Source organism: Cucurbita moschata, unplaced genomic scaffold (genome assembly GCF_002738365.1).
Source record: "Cucurbita moschata cultivar Rifu unplaced genomic scaffold, Cmos_1.0 Cmo_Scf00018, whole genome shotgun sequence".
Taxonomy (NCBI): Eukaryota; Viridiplantae; Streptophyta; class Magnoliopsida; order Cucurbitales; family Cucurbitaceae; genus Cucurbita; species Cucurbita moschata.
The window spans coordinates 2,974,580-2,999,857 of NW_019268534.1; the positions used below are offsets into that span (position 1 = coordinate 2,974,580).

Below are 25,278 nucleotides of genomic sequence, written 5' to 3' on the forward strand. Positions count from 1 at the left end.
TTGGGCGGAGTCTTGAACCAATGATTTTTGGAATGATCTATTGGAGTCATGCTCGAGTTATCAAGTAGTGAAGATAGAGGACGATATGGTAAAACATCCCTTATGTGTTCTCCCCTCGACAAACCAAGAAATTGTGGGCACGTGGAAGACGGTATGAAGTAACATCCTAAAAAATTTAAGATTTTTATGAGACGAGCTTGCCTCATGGCTCTTCCAACCCGACAAAATTTCTTTTCCTATAGCGATTGTCCAACTTGTCATCGTTGAGGGCGACATCCATGCCCTATGGAAATGTAAAGAAAGTAAAAATATTTATTCAACTTGGATCTCCTTAACGAAACTAAGGGTGTTAACTTTCGAGGCGAGGAATGAGAGTGAAGCATCCTTACCGGAAGATCCCGCTACAATGGGCGTTTGACATCACTAAAGAGTTAGACCATGGATGAAGCATCCTTCTCATGATGATCCACCAACAACATGACCCACTCGGTTTGCCCAATGAACGATCGTTAGACATCACTGAAGAGTTAAAACAACTAACTTAGCGTGAATTGTTTGAAAATAACTGATCGAACTTGTTTGATTCAACCAAGGATTGATGATTTAAGACCGTAAATGTCATCCATCTTCGCCACGAAATGGCACTAATTGATGTTTTGGAAGTATGTTTACTTTTTGGCTTTAGTTTGATTGATCAAATTAAACATTCCAATCAGTTGCTACTTTAGTGCACCACAAATTATGTTAATGAGATATGATTTAAATAAGATTTAGAAATAACTTGCAAATTCAACAACTATCCTTTCTTGAAATGATTGTTATAATTAATGAGACATTTAATGTTTTAAAGTTAAATATATGATTAATAATTTAGTAGCTTTTTAGTAATAATGCATAAGATTAGATTAGATAAATAATGATAAGAAGATAACAATGAGTTCTCCCTAAACACTTAAAAAGTGTTTCATTCATTAGTAATACAAATTAAAGCCTACAAATGGATACTCTTTTAGTATAAGTGAGATATCAAATCGGTTTCGCCGTCTTCTATGTTTTTCTCTCTCGATTTTGGCATATCGATCTTCCATAAACATGATTGTTGAACCATTTCGACACAGCGATCTTATATAAACATGATTGTCGACTGATTCAACAGTTTTGCCAACGGTTTTGCCGCCTTTCTGTTTTGATTCTGTGAACTCGTTGATAAGCTAAGAGATACTTCACTAGCTTGCTTGCAAAATATGAAATATATTAACACAAAAGGCAAAATTTAACCGTGTATGTCGTATCTTCGTGTTGTCCTTGGAAGTATCTGGGTCTTCGTGTTCGTTTTCCTTAATAACGCCTGTAAAGTAAGCAATTCAAATTAAAAATTAAAATAGATGCGTACATTAGAATCGAAATCTCTAACTTCAAAGGAAAAAAAGAAAGTATCTCATACTAATTAACAACGTACTAACACTAAAATTGTAGTTTATATTACAAGATTAAAATACTTTAAAGCATGCTCTGGAACAGCTTGGTTGATGCATGAAAGATAATGACATCAAAAGTGACCCAAATTTGATGAAACCATCCACAAACCACAAACACAGCATATCTGCAAATGGCCACATACAAGAAAAAGATCTTGCTACAATTTGCAACCCAATCTATCCCTATAATCTTCCACTATGCCAACCAAATCAAGTACTAAATACTACCAACTTTATCTTTTTCATTCTTTAATCAAACACATAGTTCCTCATACTCGGATCGGGATCGGGGGCTTGTACACCCACGTCCAATCTCGACCGTTCAGTTGTTACCAACAAAACCTTCAGATTAGTAATTTTATCACAAGGGTAAAACAAGTGCTAGAAAGAAAGATGATACTAAATCTTCCTCTATACAACATACTGGAAAAAGGCCAGAGAAGCTTTATTTATTCACTTTTTACATAAGATAAGTAATAGAAAGGTTACAGTTAGAGAATCATACTCATTCTGCCAAAATTACATATACTCTAAAAGCAAAAGAGGGTAATGAGCTGATGCTTTATTTTAGTTATCTTACAGTGGGAAGTAGAGTGCTACATATTTCGTGAGATTATGAAGCTGCAGCCAGAGGAGAATGGTGAGGAGCTCCATGAGCGAAACCAGGTGGAGACGGGCAGCTTTCCTCTGTTTCATACTGGTCTGCTGGATTGTCATCTTCATCGACATCGGCATTCCAAAGAAACTGTGCATATGAAGCTAGGAGATAGCTGTAAACAGAGAAGAAGATTTTGTGACAACCAAATTAACTTTGAATTGAAACAATATCATAAACAGAGAAGCAAAGACTTATGAAATACTCTATCCATTTCAACACTTGATCAAGAACTTAAACAAGTTTAACTGGGAGATTCTGATTATAAAATGTAATTGATTTAAATTGATGACAACTAGACTACACCACATGGTAACGAAGATCAACTTCTCAAATCTTGAAGAAAAGATACAAGCCAGAATCAGATTGGAATGTTCACAACCAATGAATTTTAAGTAAATGGATTGACATTGAAGTTATGATCTGTTCAAGTTCTTGAATTCATGTCGAAATCAAATTGATCTATTATCAAGAACAATCAAAAGTAAACGAATTAATCACCAGACAACAAAATCTCTTTCTAGGAAATTAAACCAGAATCAATCAGTTCTCAAGCTGAAATTTTAATCTATTCTTACCAATCATCTGGCGAACTTTTAACAGCTTGATCAAAATATGACTCAGCTCGTTGAGCATCCTTCTGTGTATGCCAAATCAGATCGGCATACAGCGATAGAATATTTGCATCGTTCGGATCAGCCAGAATTGCCCTTCCACAAAACTCTTCGGCTTTGGAAAAATCTCCATGGACCTAAATTGAAGAGCATAATCAGAAGCGTCAGCCATTGAAGAATTTTCCAAGAGATTAGAAGATAACCAAAGTACACCTCTTTCAAGAACTTGGCATAATTTCCAAGTAGAAGAGCGTTGTTTGGGTTCGCTTCAATCATCTTCTGATAATAAGCATCGGTGCTATTGCTTCCATGGTGATTGTTAAACCCTGACCTACCATTATCCCCTCCACCACCACCGTCCGAACCTCTTCCGCCGCCACAGACCCGGCCGCCGTCGCTCCCCATACCACCGCCGACTACCAGCGTTTGCAAAACACATGCATCCCTCTTCTCATCGCGAACTTCATCATTTGGAGATTTCAAACCCAACCCAGAATTGTAAAACACTCCATGAATCGAAGACGAAGACGAATCCAACGCCGGTTTGAGCTCTTGGTCTCGAACTGGTACTCCATTCTCCCTGGATTTCACTTTTGATCGAGCTTTACAACTCCTCGGTACCGGAATCTTCTTTCTGGGATCTGCCGAATCTGAGTCGAGCAAGTTCTGAGTAACTTTGTTCGCCGATTCTTTCAATAAAGGCACTGGAGGAGGGTGAAATGAGAGGGACTTGGTTCTTTGAAGCTGGTGGACTTGGTCCGATTCTGAAGGGGAGGATTTGGTTTGGTGAAGCCAAGAATTGAAAATTGGGGTTGAAGAACTTCTCAACAGCATGCTTGTAGGCTTTGAAATAAGGAATTTTGGGAGATGGGATTGAAGAAGAAGGTGGAACTATGAAGTCAAAGCATTGGGTGAGAATTATTGATGGGAGTTTATGGAACCAAAGTGTCAGAGACAAAAGAGTATGGGTACGCCTCCATTCTTAGAATCAGTGGCAGGAGAGATTTATATAGGGGCGGCGATGGAAGGCTAAATTTTTTTCTACAAAAATTAAAAGAATTTTGTTGATTTTGATGAAAAACAATAAACCATTAAAAATAAAGCTTCAATAATATATTAAACTTATTCTAAAAATTCAAAAATACACTTAAATTGAACATTTGCAAGTTTGACTCACACACTAAAATTTAAAATATTAATCCTATTAAAAGTAACTATAAAACTATACTATTAAACTAAATTTATTCAAATTTCAAATATTTACCTGACAAGTTTTTAGCTTGATAATATCGAACATAGAATCCATCTCTTATACATCATTGAAGAGGGTATAGAAGTGAGATAAAACTTAAAAAAGGGATTTGAAAATGTGAGGGAAAAGTAAAAAAAATGTTAAAACTTTAATGGGAAATGCGCAAATTTATTTTTCAGAAATATTTGGATCGTAGACATGGGCATCAAAGGATGAAGACAAACATGGAAAAAGCTGAGCCAGTGAAATAGATACTTTAGGGTTAGTTGTCAACCTGTGGGTTCGCCACCAGAGGGCCAATGCAAGCTTCGACCTCCTGCCGTACGACACGTCGATGCAACGCACCAGAGTCAGGGGACCCACCATTCTGGCGTCGTTGTACACGTGGACGGCTCTTGATAACCTGTGGTACCGACGGAAATAACAAAACTGTAGCTTTTAGCATGTGGAAAAGTTTTTGAAAACTTGAGTTATATAAATCAAACTTGACTCGAAGAGCATACAAAAATCAGAATTATTGGAAATATAACTGGAAGCTTGATGAAATGGGAGATGAGAGTAAAGAACAAATACCTGGTGAATGAGTGGTAGCAGTTGCAGCCGAATAGGTTCTCCTTTAGCCGATTGCAAACGAGTGGCCAACAGGCTTCACAACGATATAACATTGTCCACTTTAAATATGAACTCTCGTTCCGTGTACCAATGACAATGTATTCCTACTCATGATCTTCTTCTTCTTAATTAGAATTAGCACGTGGAACTCCCTCCCAACATTCCGCCCCTTAAATAAAGTACACCATAAATCCTTCTCTTCATTGAAGCTCGATATTCTAGAGCCATCGGACAAAATACATCCCTTGTTTGACACTTAAGTCACTTTTAACTACACCTTCGAGACTCACAACTTTTTTGTTCGATACTTGAAGATTTTATTAACATTACTAAGTTAAAATTATAAGTCTTATACCAGGTTAGAAATCATGAATTTCCATCATGGCAAGATACTGTCCAGTTGGACAGTATATAACTGTCCTGGCTTGCTTTTGGTTTCCTTGAAAAGGTTTGAACCTTTATTTATAAACTCATAATATCTCGTTAGCCAACCTCCCACTCCCTCCGAACCATCTTCCACCCATCTCCATTAGCTGTGTGAATTGATCGGTATTAAGGCTGGTCAGAAAGTTGGACTGTGAACGGATTTTGCAAACAGAGCGTTGAGTCCCTTTCTTCCATGATTTTTCATTGGCAGATCTCTTTTAGCAGCAGCAGCAGCAATTAACGCAACAGGATCTGAAGGACTAACATTCCCTGCAAAAGTGAGAAAACTTTAATCATGGACGAAAGAGGATTCATTACAATAATTTGTGCACGAATTAGTCGTACAAATCTCATTAAGACCCATCAGAAAATCAGTACGAATTCAAATTCCAAATGATCAACAAAGCTTGTAAGACTCCACAGGAGCATTCTTGAACTGGTCGATACTCACTCAATTCTTGCCAAACTGTTTTGAGTTTTGTGCAGTATACTTCCACAGTCATGCTTCCTTGATTCATTGTTACCAATTCTTTCCGTAACTGATTCTTGGGCCATTAGTTATTCATCCCAATTCTTGGGCCATGATTCTCAAGAACAACTTATGAAAGGCACTTCCTGTTCCTTCACTTTCTCTGTCTCTCCATTCTTCTGTTATTAAACAAAACACTAAATTCACTATTAAGAGATTAGTAGAAAAGATGAAGATAAACAATCTCCTAGAATTGCAAGAAAATTGCAAAAAACATTCAAATTGGCCATACTCAAGGAGCCACATTCACAAAAAAGTTTAAAAGTTTGGAAGAAGTACACCAATTTAAGGTCGAAAAGCTAGATAACTTTCAAATCACCACAACGTCACTTCCATCCCATTTCGTGCTAAAAGATCACATGTTAGGTATCATGAACAAAAATGAATACTTGGCCAACAATCGGGCGGAATTGTGATTTATCACCTTTAAAGACCAAAAATCGCCAGCAGCCATATAAGGGGCTAGAATAGAATACACTCTTCCTTCATCTTACACTCGGAACTGAAGTTGAATCCTAAAAACAGCCATTATTCTTCCAATAAAACAACTGTCATGGATGCGGAAAATGCCTTTCCACTTGCAGCTAAACATTGATACTCAGATTTAGTTTACGAATTTCTTCATAATTGGCATTTGAAGTTTGCCCCCATACTAAATGAAAAATTCCAAAGAGAAGCTGCACATGCACCAGAATCGCACACTCCAAATGCGATAATTCCTTTTCCGGTATGATTTATGACATATTTAAAACGTATATAGAGCAATATTTCCTACCTAACAAACATCCAAAATAAAACATAAGCTAATATTATGGCTAAGCACATATGTATCCGAAGGCCTAACAAATTTCCGGATGACTAAAAACCCGAACAGTTTTTACGGATGATTAACTTCTAAACTACCAGAAATCAAAATGGATAAATAACATTGTTATTAATTGTATGACGACCACTAGCACAAGGCGAGCTAAATTCATGAGCTAATAATAATTTTTATTTTCGATTATGCAGACCATTCCATAGAAACAAGGACAACGTAGACTTCTCCACCTACGGTTCAAAAACGCACTAGAAATAAGCAATTACATCACTAGTTATACGCACTAAAAATTTTAGGCCTTATCACGAGAAATTCATCCCATTAAGCAAATAAAATGGAGATAACATCAGCAACGAAAAGGAACCTATTAGACGAACAGATCCTTCTCGGAAGGCGGATCGGAGTCTGGAGGCCGCCGTATTGCTGCGCTACACACGGCGGATGCAGCTCAAGGATCGAAGAAGAGCATAAGGAAGCGAAGAGAAGCCGATTTCCAGCCGAGTATGGAAGCATGAACAGAGAGGAAAGGCGGGAACGAACTGTGAAGAATGTTGCAGAGAGCTAGAGAACGTTGCCATTAGCCGAGCATGGAAGCATCAACTCCGATTCCATTTCTCTGTTCACTTATTACTTATTCCTTTCCATTAAGGGCTTATGCCACATGGGCCGGCCCAAATCCAGTAAGTCGCCTTGCTGGATTGTATGGGCTAACTCGGCCCAAATTGATCAAAATAATGGAAATTTAATATATTAAAATTTAAAAAAATATATATATAAATAATAATAATTTCTTTTGAGTTCAACCACCGGAAGGTCAGATGCATCGAACTTTAAAATAATAATCAATGTCTTATCTATCGAATTATATAAACTTTTATCATTAAATATATATAAAAGAAAATCGGTATAAAAAATTTACATACTTGAACTACATTTTGATACCTCAAATAATTTAAACATACTTTTGATTAAAAGACGAGACTGATAAAACTTGTAAGTTGTAACAGCTCAAGTCCACAATTAGTAGATATTGTCTTGTTTGGACTTTTCCGAGCCTCTCCTCAAGTTTAAGTTTTCACTTCTGAGCTTCCCGTTGTTTTAATTTTTTACCCATCTCCAACCGACCGTGCGAATTCGCATTGGTAGGCTAGGGTTGATAGATCTTATTCCCACATTGGCATTTCCACGAGAGAAGATAATAGCTACCCTCTTCCTCCCGAGAGGAAGCAATGGCATTGAAGGCCTTCCCCTTCATCTTATGCACCGGCACCACCGCCGCCGCCGCCATGCACGGCCTACAACTCATGCATTTATTCACACATCCCGGCGGCCGTGAACCAATCTTCATGTTTGCCTCCAAAACCAACCCAACTGGACGCAAGAACAAAAGGGTCCTTAGAAGTGAATAACAGAACCAGAGATGTGAGATTGTATGCATCATTACCTGACTTAGGAGGAACAGGTGAGAAGAAGAAGAAGAACACAGCAAGAACAATAGCCAGTTTGAGGAATGGCATAGCCATCGTGAAAGGGTAGAGCTATCAGTGGACAAGGTTAAGACATGTCGGGTGCGGAAGAGACATAAATAGAAGAGAGGAAGGGTGATGCCAAAAAGGGGGCATTCACTTACTTGGCTTGGTTTTGGGGAACTGTTGCTCTGACCTTCATGTCGTTAGTGAATGACTGAACTGACCACTTCCTTTTTTTTTCCTCCTCTTTTTCTTCAATTTGGGCTGCATCACTCCTCTATTTTAAGCCCACAATGCCTAGTTTCATTTCTCGAGCTCAATTACCGCTTCATTGTCTGTTTTGACACGTTACGTATTGCCGTCAGTCACATGATTTTAAATCGTGTCTATTAGAGATAGACTTTCACGCTCGTGTTTATTAGAGATAGAGTTTCACACCCTTGTAATGAATGTTTCGTTCCTCTCTTCAATCGATATGTGATCTCACAATCCACCCTCCTTGAGGGTCTAGTATCCTCGTTGGCACACTGCTCCCATGTCTGGCTCTGATACCATTTGTAACGCCCTAAGTCTACTGTTAGCAGATATTGTCCGCTTTTGGTCCGTTATGTGTTATCATCAGTCTCACAGTTTTAAAATGCGTCTATTAGGGTGAGGTTTTCACACATGTACAATAAATGTTTCGATCTCTTCTCCAACAGATGTGGGATTTCACAACCCACCTCCCTTGGGAGCTCAACGTTCTTGCTAGCACACCGTCTCATGTTTGGCTCTAATACCAATTGGAACAATCCAAGTCTACTGCTAGTAGATATTGTCTGCTTTGACCCGTTACGTATCGCTGATTTTAAAACGCCTCTATTAGGTAGAGATTTTCCCACCCTTATGAATACTTCGTTTCCCTCTCCAACTAATGTGGGATTTCACAATCCACTCCTTTGGGCCCAGCATCCTCGCTGATATACCGTCTTGTGTCTGGCTCTAATACCATCTATAGTGCCCCAAATCCACCGCTAGTAGATATTATTCGTTTTTGCCCATTACGTATCGTCATCAACCTCATGATTTTAAAATGCAACTATTAGGGAGAGATTTTTACGTCCTTATAAATAATATTTCATTCCTTTCTCCAACCGATACAAGATCTCACACTAAGTTTGATATTTAAGTTACGAGTTTCAAGTTTATTTATTTGATTTCAAAAGTTTTAAAAAACGTTTATGTTTAAGACGTTCCAATAGAAATAATGTCTCTTACTTATATACCAAAGATCTTTCGTTTAATCAACCAACGCGAGACTCCAACAAAATTCTCACAAATGTTTCATATTAAAACACGTTAAACTCTCACATAATGTTCTCGCTTCCATGCCTAAATGCTTTAAACATACACCCATAAGTCGAGTTATGCTAATTATTAGGGTTCACAAAACCGAACAAGTTAACCCTACGATCCATACGACATTATAGCAAAGTAAAAAGGGTTTGGAGTGTGGAAGTTCATTCGTCCTCCCTTGGAAACAGCATATAATCTCTGTTCATATACATATATATTCCCAAAGAACCCTAAATTTTTGAAGAATTTTGGCCAATCACTCGCTGTTCAATTCTCAAAATGTTTACCTAATTCGGTGTTTATTGTTTAACATGCATGAGATGCAAAATGGACGGTCTGATTTCTGTTTGTTATTGGAATGCTCACGATGAATATTTACCGTCAAGTCCACTGTTAGTAGATATTGTCCGTTTTGGTCCGTAACATATCGCTATCAGCCCCACAATTTTAAAATGCGTGGCTACTCCAATCCATGCATTGCACCATTCGGTGACTAGTTCTTATACCATGAGTGATAGCCCAAGCCCATCGTAAAATAGATATTGTCCACTTCGTCCTATTACGTGTTGCCGTCAGATTCATGATTTTAAAACGCGTCTATTAGAGAAGAGTTTCAAGGGCTAAAATGGAATGAACGGTGAGGATTGAGATCAATGAAGTTACGTCATCAATTTGAAGGGCTAGGATTTAGATCCTTGTAATCCGCGATATGATGATCGAAAAGACCGTGGCCGACTCGTTGTGTTGGGGTCTGAATTTCCTTTTTACTGTATAATCACAAGCAAGAAATCCAATCAACGTACACGTGTCAAATTCTGAATGGTGAGTGTGGGCCCAAATGATCTTATTTGCTGACAATGACAAGTCTTATTCATTCGTAGATTTCTTTATTTGGGAAAGACTTGTGGTCGTGTCTTATCATTTCTCAATCTGTCCTTTAAATAAAACTTCATTAAATTCCAATTGTCCAAAATTTGTCCAACTAATTTCTTCCATTTCATAAATACTTACTTAAATCCCAACAATAATAACTAAATCCCAACAATAATAACTAAAATCATAAGAATCCAAAAATAAAAAAATCAGGTAGTTCATAGAGTTGGGTTAACCCGACTAATCCAACTCGAACCTACCATACTTTTAAATATATTATAAAAATAAAAAATATTTGACTATTGTAATGGCGGTTAGTGATATATCATAACTTGTGAATATTTGATATTTGAGTTTTATAAGATTTTCACAGTAAAAAAGTAAAAAGAAAAAAAACATAACAGTCAAATCATAAATTAATTATTGTAACTATAAAATTTAGGTTTATTTAGTCATGCTAAATTATAACTCAGAGCAACACAATCACAATTTCTAAGCAGCAAATTTGGCAATTGTGCAGCACCCACTCTTAGCACTATGTGAGTCAAGCCTACTTCGAGTTACGTTGCCTGCGGTCGAGTAACGTGAATATAAACCTCGAGTCTCAATTTCAAGAGAAGATTTTAAAATGTTGGGAGAGAGATTTTGAAAAGAGAGTTTTGACAACCAGAGAAAGAAATTGAAATTGGTATTATATGGGAATGAGAGCAAATGACGACAACAACTTACTGTATAACTATCGGGCAGAGGGATAGCTTTCAATTTTAAGTCTAATAAATTTTTAAAAAATTCAAAACTTCACGAATTGATCCATTAAATATAAATATAAATTTTATAATTTTTCAATATTCAAAAAAATTCGATTTTGTGTCTACCCATCATAACTTTTTTTTTATTTTTTTAATTGAACTAAAACGGTAACTTTCAAAAGTAATTTAAAATTTAGTGAGTAAATTTGTAATTTAATTTACTGTTCGTTCATGTTGAGATTTGTTTATCATTACTTAGAGGAAAGAAAAGAAAAATAATTTGCAAAAACAGTAACTTCTAGCACAGCTGAATTTTCTACAGCAGAGTAAAGATGTAGAGCTCCAAGGCACTACGAGAAAATCAAACCAAGCACCAAAAAGAGGGGCCAGCAGCAACAACAGGGTAAATGTTCATTTGACGTTTCAGCAATACAAGGCAGATTTTGATGGTTCAAATAAAGCCATTGACTCACAGTGAGACTATGAAGCCTTGTGCACTCTTCAAATTAATCAATCATACAACCCTTCTTGTTCCCATACATCCACAAGAAAATCTACCATTTCCTGCACGTTTTAACCAACATCAATCTACGATATGATTCGGTTCGAGGTTGGTTTGGTTTCCAGAACAGGAAAGAGTTTAGACAGATCAAGAACTTACGCTGAGTGGAATTGGTTGGCGGAATGGCTTGTTGCTCCCTAGTAAATTTTCATATGTTGCATTGCAGCTGCAATAGGAAAGCCGAGTAAGATTACTATAACGAAGTACTGATGTTCGATTTTGTTAATCTGACGGACTAGAGAGCAGCTTACTCTAGCTTGGGTTCTTGAAACTGCGGTGCTCGGTTTTCGGATCTATTCCCTGTCCAGCGTTGCCTAGTTTGATTCCACAGAAGAAAGCCTACAACCAAGATCAAAAAATAGTTACTCAGTGCCAATACCATTCTTCAAAGCCATGGGATGATCACATAGAAGAATTAAAGAGAGAACCGGGTTGTAAAAAGGTATAGTAAATGAACAAATTCGCAAATTACACTTTAGAAACTTAATCAAATCGTCCATTTACGGTTCAAAACTCTTAAGTTGTGAGATCCCACATTGGGTGGGGAGGTGAACGAAATATTCTTTATAAGGGTGTGGAAATCTCTCCCTAACAGACGTGTTTTAAAAACCTTGAGGGAAAGCCCAAAGAGAACAATATCGGCTAGCGGTGGACTTGAGCCGTTACAAATGATATCAGAGCCAGACACTAGTAGGTGTGCCAGCAAGGATGCTGGGTCCCGAAGGGGGGGTGGATTGTAAGATCTCACATCAATTGGAGAGAGGAACAAGTGCCAGCGAGGACACTAGGCCTTGAAGGAGGTGGATTGTGAGATCCCACATCGATTGGGGGAGGAGAACAAAACATTCTTTATAAAGGTGTGGAAACCTCTCCCTGCCAGACACATTTTCAAAACCTTAAGGGAAACCTGAAAGGGAAAGCCCAAATAGGACAATATCTGCTAACGGTGGGCTTGAGCCGTTAAACCTCTCCCTGCCAGACACATTTTCAAAACCTTAAGGGAAACCTGAAAGGGAAAGCCCAAATAGGACAATATCTGCTAACGGTGGGCTTGAGCCGTTACATAAGTACAATTAATTTGCCTTGACATGACCAATTGAGGAATTGAAAGTGCAGAGCAAGCAGGAAGATACTAACCATGATTTATAAATTCTGAAGGGTTGTGTACGTTGCCCGAGCTACCGTGCGGATTGTGCATCTGGTTGATTGTACTCATTGATGACATACTACCTTGTGATTGACCTGCACTGTTGTCCACATCAAATGTACTAGTAGTCCAGAAATCCTCTGATCTGCTGGGTTTCTCTAGTCCATCACAATGAATTGATTGACCTTTCGACGGTTCGTTGAGCTTAGTTTTTAGTTTGGGCTTTGTGTAGCATCCAAGACAACCACTGTTCTGTTACAAACCAAAAGTGATCATATAACTGATAACTACATACTCAAAAGTGATACCTAGAAGCACCTTGTTTCATCAAATCAATGCTAAAACACTATGCATATCTATAAATAACCATTTTAAAGTGGGGAATCAATTCCTTAGTTCATCTTCACCACACAAAAAAAGTCGAATCAGATTCAATAATATAATGTATTTTTCTAGCATAGTTAAGTCTCATAATCAAGAATCACTTCTTAGATCGAACACCGTGACATGGCCGATGGGAAACCTGATGATTTATATCAAACGTAAAGCAATTGTATATGTTACATGAGTATTACCAGATTAAAATGGTTTATCAACTGAATAAACAAAAGATTAATGACAAACAAAGCATCCATAAGCACAGAGGTTTCTGAAACTGTGCTGATCAATATTTTTATGGAATCTTGTCTAGTAATACATCTGATCTAACCTGGCAATCCCTTCCAAGCTTCAACCATGTAAGCTGGGGAGAAGATGACTACAAATAGTTTGACAGGACTTTTCATAAAATAAAACACAACTAGGGGAATATCTGAATGATCCGAGCACTTTCGAGTTTTCCGGATGACAAAGTAGCATATGCCAACATTCCAAAACTACTGGTATCGGCAGAACTAAGAACAATTCAATCAAAACTCCAATAGTTTGCACCAAGTAAATTTAACCTTTTCAATATGATCTCAATACTGTGCCTAACATATGAGCTGTGATTTTGTTTGATTATTTTCAGAAAACAACCACTTAACCCTACTATATTTTGCTGTCATAGGATATTTCCAATCCGCCACTCATAGAGACTACAACTAGATTGTAACCGTCTAAGCACACCGCTAGTAGATTTTTTCCTCTTTGGGTTTTCACTTTCGGGCTTCCCCTCAAGGTTTTTAAAACGCGTCTGTTAGGGAGAGATTTCCACAGCCTTATAAAAAATGCATTGTTCTCCTCCCCAACAGATGTGAGATCTCACAATCCACTCCCTTCGGGACCCAACGTCCTCGCTAGCACTTGTTCCCTTCTTCAATCGATGTGGGACAAGTTCACGAGAACGAAACATTCTTTATAAGCGTGTGGAAACCTCTTCCTAACAGACGCGTTTTAAAAACCTTGAGCGAAAACCCAAAGAAGACAATATCTCCTAGTGATGGGCTTGGGCTATTACATAGATGATCGAGGCGTTTCTCCTCTATCTGCCCTTTTGGCAGGGGAAAATTTTTATGGCATGCCGGTGTTTGTGCTTTTATGTGGAGGTTGTGGGGAGCGAGAAAGAATAGGATCTTTAGAAGGTATATCGAGTCAATTAAGGTATTAAGTCCCTTGCTAGGTTCTATGTTTCTCTTGGGACATTATTAGATCCTAAGTAAGCAGTCATCATGGCATAAGTTCATTTAATGTTATTGAAATTATTGATTATACTAACGGAGTAACGACCTCATAATACCTTCAAACCATTTACGATTTACATTGATCCTTATTGACCATTAGGTCAACGCAAGCCTGTATATCAAGATATAAACACAAAGCCTAAACACATGAATTATTAATATGAATGGTGTAAGAAATAACACTGCAGAAGTCTAAACGAAGTTATTAGCTTCGACATGGTCAACAGACATCAAGCATACTCAATTACAATAGATAATACTTTTAGTTAACTTTAAGCATAAAGTAGCCAAAAAGTGAGAGATGCCTCATCCTTTTAAAATAATTGAACAACGAAGAACATGGCAGCTACAGGAAATCAGCCTGGAGGAGAAGTTCTCAAGCATCCTTCAATTAACACAAACAAAACTAACAGGATCTTAATCAAAAAAGCTAAACTAAACCATAGCGTTTCCCCCCTCCCCCCTTCGTCTTCCGATCTTGTTTGCAGCCAAAAGCAAACAACTCAAATGCAGAATTTGATATCGATTCCTACCAATATAAATCTAATTTGCATAACAAGAAAACTGCTAAAAATCCATCAATTAAGATGATCAGAAAATTTACCCCATGAATGAAAAACGCGCAACTGATAAGGATTTGCAGGGGAAAAGAAAAGCCAATGAAAAATCGATTCCAGGAAAGAAGATCAAAGAGCAGCTCCTAAGAATCAGAAGAATCATGGTGTTAACAGTATTGCACTTGGAAACCCCCCAATGGAAAATTAAACGAAAGACAGAGAAATTGAAGCTTGTTCCAAGAAGAATAAGAGATAACCTTGAAACTATACGTGACTGTCAATCGCACTCCGACCTTCCTTCAGGAATCGAAATCTCCTCCGATTATCCTGGCCGCCTCTCTTCTTCTTCTTCTGCAACTTTCCGTCTATGGCAAGTTGGTGAAGAAAAGAGGTTGAAGAAAGAAGAAAAGCCTTACTTTTATTCCTACAAACGGGGGTCCTTCAGCTCCTCTTTGATTTACCTTCCATTTATTCCCATTTTTTAAAAAAATTATCCTAAATTTATTTATTTTTTATTTTTTCAAGATTAAACCTTTTTTATATTTTTTAAAAATTTGTTACCTTTTCAATTAATTAAATCATCAAATTTAATATTCGCTTTTAAATCTCTATCCTACACCTCCCCGAGTATATACTTCAACAAGAATTAAACAAGGGTAAATTAATACAATACATTACATGGTTCGTTTTAAGGATCGAAGACTTACTTCTTCAATGACTTTGACACTCGACGTTTAAAAAACAGGGTACTATCGGGTCAAGAATTCAATAATAGATACCTGTTGGCGTTCCAGCCTTCCTTCCAATATTTTTTGGTCGGGAAATATTTGAATATAATCCATATCTATTTAATATTTATAATTTGAGAATTTAGTTTAAATTTATTGCTTAATTTCACTTTAATTATTATAATTCAAAAAATTAAACTAGGGGTGTGTGGACCATGACTAGCGGCATGGCCACCTATTTTAATTTTATAAATATATTTATTGATTTATTTTAAATTACTGTATTTTTTTTATATATTTACAAATTGTTTCATTTAAGGTAGCTTGTTGGGTACCCTTACCATACCCATTTTTGTAATTTCACACAATAGTTTAATTTTTAGTAATTTATCTAATTTTGCCCACACAGTATAAAAAACCATTTTTTAATTTAATTTCCTAATTCATATAAACAAACAAAAATATTATAAACCTATAAAGATCTACCAATACAGAAAATATATATATATAATTAATTCATTTAATAAAATTATATTTAATAATTACAATTTATAATTATTATAATTGGGTTGTTGTGCTGCCACGTTTTGGTAATACCCACCGTTTAATTAATCTGATTAATCAAATATTCCGTTAATCTCGATGAATATATTTTATTTCACTAAAATATTAAGAATTTTAATTGACTTATACAAGCAAACAATTATTTATTTATTTATTTTAATTTCAAGGTATTTTATTTTAAAATTATTTAATTAAAAATATCATAATTTAAAGGATAATATGATGTGAAGGGGGAAATAAAGTATGATTAGATTGGTGACACCTTTTTAATTTGTGGGGTTTTTTTTTTTTTTTTTTTTTTTTTTTTTTTTTTTTTTTTTTTTTTTTTTTTTTTTTTTTTTTTTTTTTTTTTTTTTTTTTTTTTTTTTTTTTTTTTTTTTTTTTTTTTTTTTTTTTTTTTTTTTTTTTTTTTTTTTGTCAAATTTTATTTTTAAGGTATTAACTTATATAAAATAATAATAATTTAATGGTCTTTTTTTATTGCCTTTAATCCAAAACATACTAATTGTGAAAGGCAGCCAATTTAATCATTCTTTTGCCAAGAACATGTTGAACCGTCCAAATCATATCAACTTGCCACATATAATTGGTGGGTCTCATATATATATATATATTATAATATATATTATTCTTATTCGTTCAAAAAGTTCGATTGAATCTGGAATTAAATTGGGTTATGAACTTTTTTGGTTTGAATAAGGTTACGAACTTATTTAAATTGAGTCGGGTTCAAATAAATGAAAATTTCATGAATTTGATTAGTTCATGAATTCTCCGGGATTGAACTAAACCACCAAATTTATTGTTAATTTGAAAGTATACGTTTTTTTCTTATTATATAATTATTTATATTTATATATAATTTTTTTTTTCTAATTTTCTAAAAAGTTATAAATTTTAATTTTATTTAGAATCTAAAATATTTAGGGTTGAATTTGTTTATTATTTAATAAGAGTTGTTCAGGTTGAAAAAATTTATAGCCGAAACAATTTGGTTATGTCCCCACGAACATCCTTCGTAGAAGGGTTCAGCTTTTTAAAAACAAAAACGACAAATAAAATCTTTATTTGATGTTCATTTATTTTTTTTAATTTTTAGAAATAAAGTTTATAAACACTATTTTATACATATAAATTTCAATGTTTGATCTTCCAAAATTAAAAAAAAACATATATCTACATATATATATATATATTTTTTTTAAAATTTTAAAATTTTAAAATAAATTAAGAATTTAATAATTCAGAAAATTTCAACTGCCAACCATCTACAAACTCATGTCCTTGAAATTTTAAATTATTAAATATTTCAATATCTTGAAATAAAAATGCTCATGCCACCCATATTCTCAAACAGTCTAACAGTGAATTGAGGGGCTACCCATGATATGACCAAGATGAACTGTCTAACCGTCTCCTCTATAGATGAGTTTTTATATCTCGAGAGGTGAATCTAAGGGCTACTCATCATATGACGAACAGTCTTACAGTCTCCTCTAGAGATGAGTTTTTATATCTCAAGAGGTGAATCCAAGGATTACCCATCACATGACGAGCAGTCTGGCAGTCTCCTATAGAGATGAGTTTTTATATCTCGAGAGGTGAATATAAGGGCTACCCATCATATAACGAGCAGTTTGACAGTTTCCTCTAGATATGAATTTTTATATCTCAAGAGGTGAATATAAGGGCTACCCATCATATAATGAGCAGTTTGACAGTCTCCTCTATAGATGAGTTTTTATATCTCAAGAGGTGAATCTAAGGGCTACCCATCATACGACGAGCAGTCTTACAGTCTCCTCTAGAGATGAGTTTTTATATCTCGAGAGGTGAATCTAAGGGCTACCCATCATACGACGAGCAGTCTTACAGTCTCCTCTAGAGATGAGTTTTTATATCTCGAGAGGTGAAGCTAAGGGCTACCCATCATACAACGAGCAGTCTTACAGTCTCCTCTATAGATGAGTTTTTATATCTCAAGAGGTGAATCTAAGGGCTACCCATCATACGACGAGCAGTCTTACAGTCTCCTCTAGAGATGAGTTTTTATATCTCGAGAGGTGAAGCTAAGGGCTACCCATCATACAACGAGCAGTCTTACAGTCTCCTCTATAGATGAGTTTTTATATCTCAAGAGGTGAATCTAAGGGCTACCCATCATACGACGAGCAGTCTTACAGTCTCCTCTAGAGATGAGTTTTTATATCTCGAGAGGTGAAGCTAAGGGCTACCCATCATACGACGAGCAGTCTTACAGTCTCCTATGTAGATGAGTTTTTATATCTTGAGAGGTGCATCTAAGGGCTACCCATCATACGACGAGTAGTCTTACAGTCTCCTCTATAGATGAGTTTTTATATCTTGAGAGGTGAATCTAAGGGCTACCCATCACATGACGAGCAGTCTTATAGTCTCCTCTATAGATGAGTTTTTATATCTCAAGAGGTGAATCCAAGGGCTACCCATCACACGACGAGCAGTCTGACAGTCTCCTATCTCTGAGTTTTTACATCTCGATAGGTGAAACGAGGGGCTACCCATCGTCGACAACATTTGTCTTGTCTAGGCCGTACCGAACCAAAAGCAAACAGGAATGGAAGAAACAAAAAGAAAGACAGAAGGAAAGGAAAAGAAAAGTCCTCATTTTGTAAACAAAGAAGTGAGTGTTTTCTACAATACAATTCTTCTGCTACTGCAAAGTGAGAAGAAATCCAACTTTCACATTAGAATGATTTCATCGTATGAATACAAATTTAAATGATTTCATGAACTTCATCCACAAACAATTATGAAGCCAAAGTAGTTTGATTCTCACCAACAACTCAATGTGTGACTGTCTTCAGAAAAAATGGGCTTCCAATATTTGTGGACCAGTTTTGTACAGCCTTGATAAACCGGAAGCATATCTGCAGAAATCGCAATGGAAAAAAGTTAACCCAACGAGCAACTCGAGCAACACCGGAAGATATCGTCGCTGAAACTACAATTTCGATTACCCGAAAATCAAGAGGATTAGAGCTACAATCAACAAAAAGTACTGATAGCATTGGTGCTTGGATTTACGTTTCACATCACACCCTGCAGGGATGTACTTGGGGTTAACGTATCCGAATTGCGGTCGGATTAGGAGGATGAAGCCGAGGAGGAAGCCTGAAAGGAAGCCTCCGATGTGAGCGGAATTGTCGACGTGAGGTATGAATCCGACTGCCAGGTTTAAGGCAATGATGAGAATCAAAGACATCATGGCTGCACACTGAGTTTCATTGACAAAACAAGTCATTATAAGTTCATAAATCTTCAATAGTTCAATGGAAACAAATGAAGGGTTTTGTTTGTTTTTGGTACCTTATTTGAATATATTGTCCAGTTCGTTATGAGCTCTGAAAGCAAAGCTCCCAAAAGCCCAAAAAGTGCCCCTGATGCACCCACTGATATGGTTGTTTCAGCTGGATTGATACTCAAACATGACAGTAAACTCCCACCAAACCCAGAAAGCACATACAAACATCCTATTCTCACTGCCAAAACCAAAAACAAACACCAAATGTCGTCAAGAATCGATACATACCACATTACGAGTCTATTTGCACTTAAAATGTCATTCCAAACCGATCCTACGAGCTTACAATATCCAAATTCTTGTTCGAGACGAACTCCTATGAAGAGAAGGCTGATCATATTAGCAAGCAAATGAATGACTCCAGCATGAAGCCACATACAGGTCAGCAAGCGCCATCCTTCCCCACGTTCCACTACAGCTTCTCTATCCAAAGCCCCATATCGTTTCAAACTGCAACACCATTTTCCAAAACGTAAAGGAAAAAAACAGATCAAACCAATAATTTCCCCTGTTTTTGCCCTAATTCTGCACAATCCAGGAAAAAAAAATTCCAGAAATCATGTTTTTTCTTAATGGGTCATTAGATTTCATCCAAATTCAGCAAACCCATATGCTAATTTCCTGTAATTTAACGAGTAATTATTCAATTAGACCAAGCCCTAATGAACACAGTTTCTAAAATTCTCATAGAATCGCAAGCCCTAATGAAATACACATTGTTCTAATCCATCGAGTAATTTCTGTACCTAGAAAGAGGGTTTTGATTCTTACGTCATGATTGAAGGGCCCAGAAGAGGGTTCTCTGAAAATGGTTGAAAGGAGTAGCGGTCGAGCTCCGGGTAGAAGAGGCAGCGGTTGCCGCCTGTAGTGGCGGGGCAGTTATTTTCATACAATGTGAAAACAAACAAGGCGATATCGGCTACAAAAATGAGAGGCACAAGAAATGGGAACCAGGGCTTGGGCGGCGGAGGGTAATAGCTCGGTGGCGGCGGCATAGAGAGGGGCTTTCGAACCCCATAGGACATGGACTCGATGTCATCCCGCGGCAGTTTCTTTCCCATTGCACGGTGGTGGTGGTGGTGGCGGCGGCGGTGGTGGTGGCGGAGGGAAAGGAGTGCACAATAGCGTCGGCAACGGCGGATGCTATTGTGCACCAGTTGTTAGAGTAAGAGAAAGAACGGAGAAATAACCAAAGAATGGCAAAGAACAATTCTAGCTATGATGGTCGTTAAGTTAGGTACTTCTTCCCGCTAATAGGAAATGGAAGATGACCAAAATGCCCCTTCTCATTTTACTACCACAAATGGAAATGATTAAATATAAATAGCATTTTCAAATTTTCCTTTTTTTAATTTTTTATTATTATTTTCAAACCCATTTTTTCCCCTATTTTAATAATAAACCGAAACCATAATATCTTAGTAAATTCTCATTATTAGTTTAAATGGTTAAATTCTTTTAAAAATTTAGAAATTAAAATAAACATTTTCAAAATAAAAAAATAAAATAGTTATTTTTTAAAATGTTCTTAATTTTAAATTGTATATTTAATAAATTTTATAAAATTAGGAAAGTAATTAAAAATTATTTATGGCTTGAAACGACAATCTCGTATGTGTTTATATTAAAAAAGTTTCATAAATATTTTTTAAAAATATTTAAAGATATTAATGTCATTTTTAAAAGTTTTATGAATAATTTTTAAATAGAAATAAATTTACGAATATTTGAAAGCTTATTTTTTTAAACATTTTTAAAAATTTAAAAGTATTTAATTTAAATTAGGGTATTTTTAATAACTTAATTAGGTGAAAATGATCTAATTAAAATATGATTAAAAAAATCAACCAATTATTTTTTAAAAAAAATAATGAAATAATTAAAAGAAAAGAAATCCGACATTCGTCTCCGAAATGAAGTGAGGGTTTTAGGCAGCCATCCGCCAAAATCGTATTCAGAATCGGGAACTGTAAGAACGAGCGAGCCGTAGACTCAGAGGGCTCGACGAAGCAATCGCAATGGGTTGGATTGGCGACACCGTCGGCTCCATTAAATCTATTCAGATCCGTCAGCTCCTTACTCATGCCGTCAGTCTTGGTGCGTATGCTCTTTTCGGTCTCTTAACTATTGCCTTTATTAACCCATTTTCGTGCTCGATCTGTGTCCTGCGATCGAGAATTGTTTGTATTTGGTTGCTCAACGCTGGTAGTCTCACAGACCTTGTTTTTGTTTATTGCAAACAAATTCAGGAAATTATGTAATTTCTTCGTTTGAATTGTTTTCATACCCTTCTTGTTTTCAAGTGGATTCTGCACATTTCAGCATCATGCTGAAATGTTCTTGCAATTCTTTGTTAGTCCGAATATTCAGTCCAAACGCATTTAGTAGAGCTCTTTCTCTTTCAGGTTTGATCGTTACATCTGCTCTTATAATCTGGAAGGGATTGATGTGCATCACTGGCAGCGAGTCCCCTGTTGTTGTCGTCTTGTCTGGAAGCATGGAACCTGGCTTCAAGAGGGTAAGTAATCATATTAGTTTTGATAATCCACGAGGATTCTTTTGAGGAGAATCACTCCATATAATCAAGATTCATTATATAGAAAGTGGAGTGATTGGGGAAGAGGCATCTTTCTCTCTCAATAAAGGGTTTTTGTAGAAAGAGGGAGTGGAATTAGGGAAGAGGACACAGTATTTGGAGAAAGTTTTTATGGTCAGTGGTCAACCATTGGAGTGAAGAATCCTTCCTCCCTTTCTCCCGTTTTTGAGTTCTAATAGTTGTTGGGTGGAGGATCTAATCATCGACCTTGGGATAGTAATTGGTGTCATATTCATTGATTGTGAGATCCCATATCAGTTGGAGAGGGGAACGAAGCATTCCTTATAAGGCTGTGGAAACCTCTCCCTAACATATGTGTTTTAAAACCTTATGAGGAAGCCCCGAAGGGAAAGCCCAAAGAGGACAATATCTACTAGCGGTGGGCTTGAGCCGCTACAAATGGTATTAGAGCCAAACATCGGGCGGTGTGCCAGGCAGTGGATTGTGAGATCCCACATCGGTTGGAGAGGGGAACGAAGCATTCCTTATAAGGGTGTGGAAACCTCTCCCTATGTTGGGCTCCCAAGGGGGGTGGATTGTGAGATCTCACGTCGGTTGGAGAGGGGAACAAAGCATTTCTTATAAGGGTGGGGAAACTTCTCCCTAGTAGACGCGTTTTAAAACCTTGAGGGGAAGCCTGGAAGGGAAAGCCCAAAGAGGACAATATCAATATATGCTAGCGGTGGACTTGGGCTGTTACATTGAGTCATACTCGATTGGCGATTTCTTTCCCTTTCTAAAGAGTAGTTTCCCTTTCTAAAGAATTCTTCGGCAATTAGGGATTTTTCTTGGAGAGAAATAAAAGGGTTTATTGTCAACTGTTTACTGATGGATTGGGGATTTTTAAGCTGCATGTTGTAGCCTTGCTTTTGATCTCTATTTATCCTCAAGTATTTTTGTACGGCTTTGTGTGGGGATTACGAGTCTCGTGTGAAGGAAGATACTCATTACTTACCCCACATGTTCTCTTTAACATTATCCTTTCTCATCTGTCTCATCTAATCACAGCAATGTATACTGTTGTTCAGGGTGATATTTTGTTCTTGCACATGAGCAAGGATCCTATTCGTACTGGGGAGATCGTCGTTTTTAATGTTGACGTAAGTATTTGGTGGCTATCAAGCTTGAAATTCATTATTTTTAGCTTTCACCTCTGGCTACTAGGTTTTCCAACGCTGGATTTTCTTATGCAATCAGAAGGCATATGAAGTTCTATTGAACTGATGTGTTCTTTTGTTGTCTGTCTTGTTCAGGGCCGTGAAATTCCAATCGTTCATCGTGTAATTAAGGTGAATTCAGTGTACTGATCATTTGACCAAATCTTAATCTCCTTTGAAACTAGAGTTACCATTTTATTCAAGAATGAATCGTATCTATTCCACCACTTGCTACACTCTCCAAAAGTGTGCACTTTGAGTTCTTGAAGACAGATTTTAGTTCTTGAAAACAGAATGTGCTAGTTTTGATGTTTCTTTAAATGGAGTATCAGCAAAGTCATGCTGTGGGTCTGATCTAAGAATCTCATACGTGCCAACCGAATTAATCGGAGTTTTTCATTTTGCAGGTTCACGAACGTCAGGATAGCGGAGAAGTCGATGTACTTACTAAAGGTGCCAGCTTGTAGGACATTATATAGAACAAATTGTTGTGAATTTGAATAGTTGTTCTTAGAAACCTCTATGATTAGGAAGAGTTTTTTCAATGATATCATGATTCATACCGCTGCGCTCCTATAACACTTACCTTTGTGGTATCAGGAGATAACAACTATGGTGATGACAGACTCTTGTATGCACAAGGTCAGCAATGGCTTCAACGGCACCACATCATGGGCAGAGCTGTTGGGTAAAAATTTTGCACACCTTTTATTTTCTGCTCTTTAACTGCTTAAAAATTGGAATGTCATTCCAAGCATGCCATATATGCATGTGAGATCCCACATTGGTTGGAGAGGGAAACTAATCGTTTCTTATAAGCGTGTGGAAACCTCTTTTTAGTAGATGTGTTTTAAAATCTTGAGGGCAAGCCCTTGAAGGGAAAGCCGAAAGAGGACAATATTTTTCAACGGTGGGCTTGGACTGTTACAAATGGTATTAGAGCCAGACATCGGGCAGTGTGCCAGCGAGGACACTGGGCCCCAAGGGAGGTGGATTTTGAGATCCCACATGGGTTGGGGAGAGAAACAAAGCATTCATTTTAAGGGTGTGAAAACCTCTCCCTAGCAGACACGTTTTAAAACTTTGAGGAGAAACCCTTGAAGGGAAACCCAGCAGTAAGCTTGGGCTGTTACAAATGGTATCAAAGCTAGACAACGGGTGGTGTGCCGGCGAGGACACTGGGCCCTAAGGGGATGGATTGTGAGATCCTACGTTGGTTGGAGAGGGGAACAAAACATTCCTTATAAGGGTGTGAAAACCTCTCCCTAGCAATTGTGTTTTAAAACCTTGAGGAGAAGTCCTTGAAGGGAAAGCCTACAGAGGACAATATCTGCTAGCGGTAGGCTTAGCCTGTTACAATACACTTTTAATTTTTTAGTTTCGCGAGGAAGAAGTTATTACTAATCTGTATGCGGGTGTTTTTTAGCTTCAAAAGTTTATGATAAGCTTTCCATGTGGCTTGTGATATGTTGTTTTCTATGTTCTTGTGGCTATGTTTATAAATTCCCTTTTTGTTCAAAAAAATGTGTGCTGGTTGACTAAGAAAACAAATCTCTTCATGACTGATCCTCAGGTTCTTACCATACGTCGGATGGGTGACTATAATCATGACAGAGAAGCCAATTATCAAGGTCAGCAAATATTTTCACCCTCCCACTGTCAATTCGTTTTTACATTCCCCATTCAGTAAAAAAAGGTTAAGGCTGTTTCTTGAAGATTTGTGCTGAAGTTATACGTGTTTCTTGCAGTATATTCTCATTGGTGCATTGGGATTGCTTGTGATAACTTCCAATGATTGAGAGACACTGTATCAAAGCGAGACAAGTATTTGACAATAACCACAGAGGAGTTGATGAGAATCAATGCCAGCAAACAAACTAGCTTATTATCTTGGTTTTCTCATTCTCTTGTAGGAAGAAACCCCAAATTCCATATAATATAAACTCACATCAGATTGATCCTTTGAGTCAAACTAGCAGCATTTACAGAGTTAAAAAATCGACTTAAAAGAAGCGTCCCGAGGCCTATTGCAAGGTCACGCTTGAGCTCCTAGATCTATGGTTTCCAAGACTAAAATAATCAATCGAGACAAATAATCAAAACGACCATCGTCTACTCTATCAAAAGATGGGTTACAGTTATAGTTGATAA

At 36.8% G+C, this 25,278-nt stretch overlaps 6 protein-coding genes across 7 annotated transcripts; 1 reads left to right on the top strand and 5 right to left on the bottom strand.

The window, feature by feature from the left end:
- Positions 1-1,056: 1,056 nt before the first annotated feature.
- LOC111456010 lies at positions 1,057-3,729 on the bottom strand. 2 transcript variants are annotated; one of them, XR_002712680.1, is made up of 7 exons: positions 3,312-3,729; positions 2,961-3,281; positions 2,712-2,884; positions 2,059-2,248; positions 1,279-1,348; positions 1,120-1,144; positions 1,057-1,085 (listed from the first exon to the last, which is right to left on the bottom strand). XR_002712680.1 is itself a non-coding variant. In XM_023097702.1 (4 exons), the coding sequence occupies exons 1-4, from the start codon at positions 3,579-3,581 to the stop codon at positions 2,092-2,094; spliced, it is 921 nt and encodes a 306-aa protein (XP_022953470.1). In that variant the 5' UTR covers positions 3,582-3,729; the 3' UTR covers positions 1,900-2,091. The 2 variants fall into 2 exon arrangements, 1 of the variants encoding a protein (XP_022953470.1); XM_023097702.1 differs by lacking the exons at positions 1,057-1,085; positions 1,120-1,144; positions 1,279-1,348 and having other exon boundaries at positions 1,900-2,248.
- Positions 3,606-4,667, bottom strand: LOC111456012. Its single transcript, XM_023097704.1, has 3 exons — positions 4,573-4,667; positions 4,274-4,402; positions 3,606-3,788 (listed from the first exon to the last, which is right to left on the bottom strand). The coding sequence occupies exons 1-3, from the start codon at positions 4,662-4,664 to the stop codon at positions 3,680-3,682; spliced, it is 330 nt and encodes a 109-aa protein (XP_022953472.1). The 5' UTR covers positions 4,665-4,667; the 3' UTR covers positions 3,606-3,679.
- Positions 4,668-7,533: 2,866 nt separating this feature from the next.
- On the bottom strand, positions 7,534-7,909 carry LOC111456330 (EPIDERMAL PATTERNING FACTOR-like protein 1). The gene is made up of 2 exons (XM_023098157.1): positions 7,831-7,909; positions 7,534-7,757 (listed from the first exon to the last, which is right to left on the bottom strand). Exons 1-2 carry the CDS (start codon positions 7,907-7,909, stop codon positions 7,534-7,536), a joined length of 303 nt encoding a protein of 100 aa, XP_022953925.1.
- Positions 7,910-11,044: 3,135 nt separating this feature from the next.
- Positions 11,045-15,175, bottom strand: LOC111456011. The gene is made up of 6 exons (XM_023097703.1): positions 14,997-15,175; positions 14,787-14,882; positions 12,512-12,768; positions 11,626-11,713; positions 11,474-11,540; positions 11,045-11,376 (listed from the first exon to the last, which is right to left on the bottom strand). Exons 2-6 carry the CDS (start codon positions 14,789-14,791, stop codon positions 11,323-11,325), a joined length of 471 nt encoding a protein of 156 aa, XP_022953471.1. The 5' UTR covers positions 14,792-14,882; positions 14,997-15,175; the 3' UTR covers positions 11,045-11,322.
- A 3,486-nt stretch (positions 15,176-18,661) lies between these two features.
- Positions 18,662-20,539, bottom strand: LOC111456374 (RHOMBOID-like protein 5). The gene is made up of 5 exons (XM_023098208.1): positions 20,146-20,539; positions 19,661-19,824; positions 19,380-19,552; positions 19,031-19,287; positions 18,662-18,940 (listed from the first exon to the last, which is right to left on the bottom strand). The coding sequence occupies exons 1-5, from the start codon at positions 20,433-20,435 to the stop codon at positions 18,874-18,876; spliced, it is 951 nt and encodes a 316-aa protein (XP_022953976.1). The 5' UTR covers positions 20,436-20,539; the 3' UTR covers positions 18,662-18,873.
- Positions 20,540-21,276: 737 nt separating this feature from the next.
- Positions 21,277-25,091, top strand: LOC111455882 (signal peptidase complex catalytic subunit SEC11A-like). Its single transcript, XM_023097525.1, has 8 exons — positions 21,277-21,471; positions 21,780-21,892; positions 22,999-23,070; positions 23,224-23,259; positions 23,535-23,580; positions 23,728-23,815; positions 24,701-24,758; positions 24,876-25,091. Exons 1-8 carry the CDS (start codon positions 21,393-21,395, stop codon positions 24,924-24,926), a joined length of 543 nt encoding a protein of 180 aa, XP_022953293.1. The 5' UTR covers positions 21,277-21,392; the 3' UTR covers positions 24,927-25,091.
- Positions 25,092-25,278: the final 187 nt, after the last annotated feature.

What these genes read in the sequence shown, in the direction of transcription:
- LOC111456010 (XM_023097702.1), bottom strand. Translation starts at nt 3,581, where the DNA reads ATGCTGTTGAGAAGTTCTTCAACCCCAATTTTCAATTCTTGGCTTCAC. An exon ending in CCAGGGAGAATGGAGTACCA is followed by an intron (nt 3,282 to 3,311) that starts GTTCGAGACCAA and finishes AAACCGGCGTTG; the next exon opens with GATTCGTCTTCGTCTTCGAT. An exon ending in ATGCCAAGTTCTTGAAAGAG is followed by an intron (nt 2,885 to 2,960) that starts GTGTACTTTGGT and finishes TCTTCAATTTAG; the next exon opens with GTCCATGGAGATTTTTCCAA.
- LOC111456012 (XM_023097704.1), bottom strand. Translation starts at nt 4,664, where the DNA reads ATGTTATATCGTTGTGAAGCCTGTTGGCCACTCGTTTGCAATCGGCTA. An exon ending in TGCTACCACTCATTCACCAG is followed by an intron (nt 4,403 to 4,572) that starts GTATTTGTTCTT and finishes TCGGTACCACAG; the next exon opens with GTTATCAAGAGCCGTCCACG. An exon ending in CTCTGGTGGCGAACCCACAG is followed by an intron (nt 3,789 to 4,273) that starts GTTGACAACTAA and finishes TAATTTTTGTAG; the next exon opens with AAAAAAATTTAGCCTTCCAT.
- LOC111456330 (XM_023098157.1), bottom strand. Translation starts at nt 7,909, where the DNA reads ATGGCTATGCCATTCCTCAAACTGGCTATTGTTCTTGCTGTGTTCTTC. An exon ending in ACCTGTTCCTCCTAAGTCAG is followed by an intron (nt 7,758 to 7,830) that starts GTAATGATGCAT and finishes TCTTGCGTCCAG; the next exon opens with TTGGGTTGGTTTTGGAGGCA.
- LOC111456011 (XM_023097703.1), bottom strand. An exon ending in TTCAGAATTTATAAATCATG is followed by an intron (nt 11,714 to 12,511) that starts GTTAGTATCTTC and finishes TCTTGGTTGTAG; the next exon opens with GCTTTCTTCTGTGGAATCAA. An exon ending in GCCAACCAATTCCACTCAGC is followed by an intron (nt 11,377 to 11,473) that starts GTAAGTTCTTGA and finishes TAAAACGTGCAG; the next exon opens with GAAATGGTAGATTTTCTTGT.
- LOC111456374 (XM_023098208.1), bottom strand. Translation starts at nt 20,435, where the DNA reads ATGGGAAAGAAACTGCCGCGGGATGACATCGAGTCCATGTCCTATGGG. An exon ending in CGAACAAGAATTTGGATATT is followed by an intron (nt 19,553 to 19,660) that starts GTAAGCTCGTAG and finishes TGGTTTTGGCAG; the next exon opens with TGAGAATAGGATGTTTGTAT. An exon ending in GGACAATATATTCAAATAAG is followed by an intron (nt 19,288 to 19,379) that starts GTACCAAAAACA and finishes AATGAAACTCAG; the next exon opens with TGTGCAGCCATGATGTCTTT.
- LOC111455882 (XM_023097525.1), top strand. Translation starts at nt 21,393, where the DNA reads ATGGGTTGGATTGGCGACACCGTCGGCTCCATTAAATCTATTCAGATC. An exon ending in AGTCGATGTACTTACTAAAG is followed by an intron (nt 23,581 to 23,727) that starts GTGCCAGCTTGT and finishes TTGTGGTATCAG; the next exon opens with GAGATAACAACTATGGTGAT. An exon ending in CAGAGAAGCCAATTATCAAG is followed by an intron (nt 24,759 to 24,875) that starts GTCAGCAAATAT and finishes TGTTTCTTGCAG; the next exon opens with TATATTCTCATTGGTGCATT.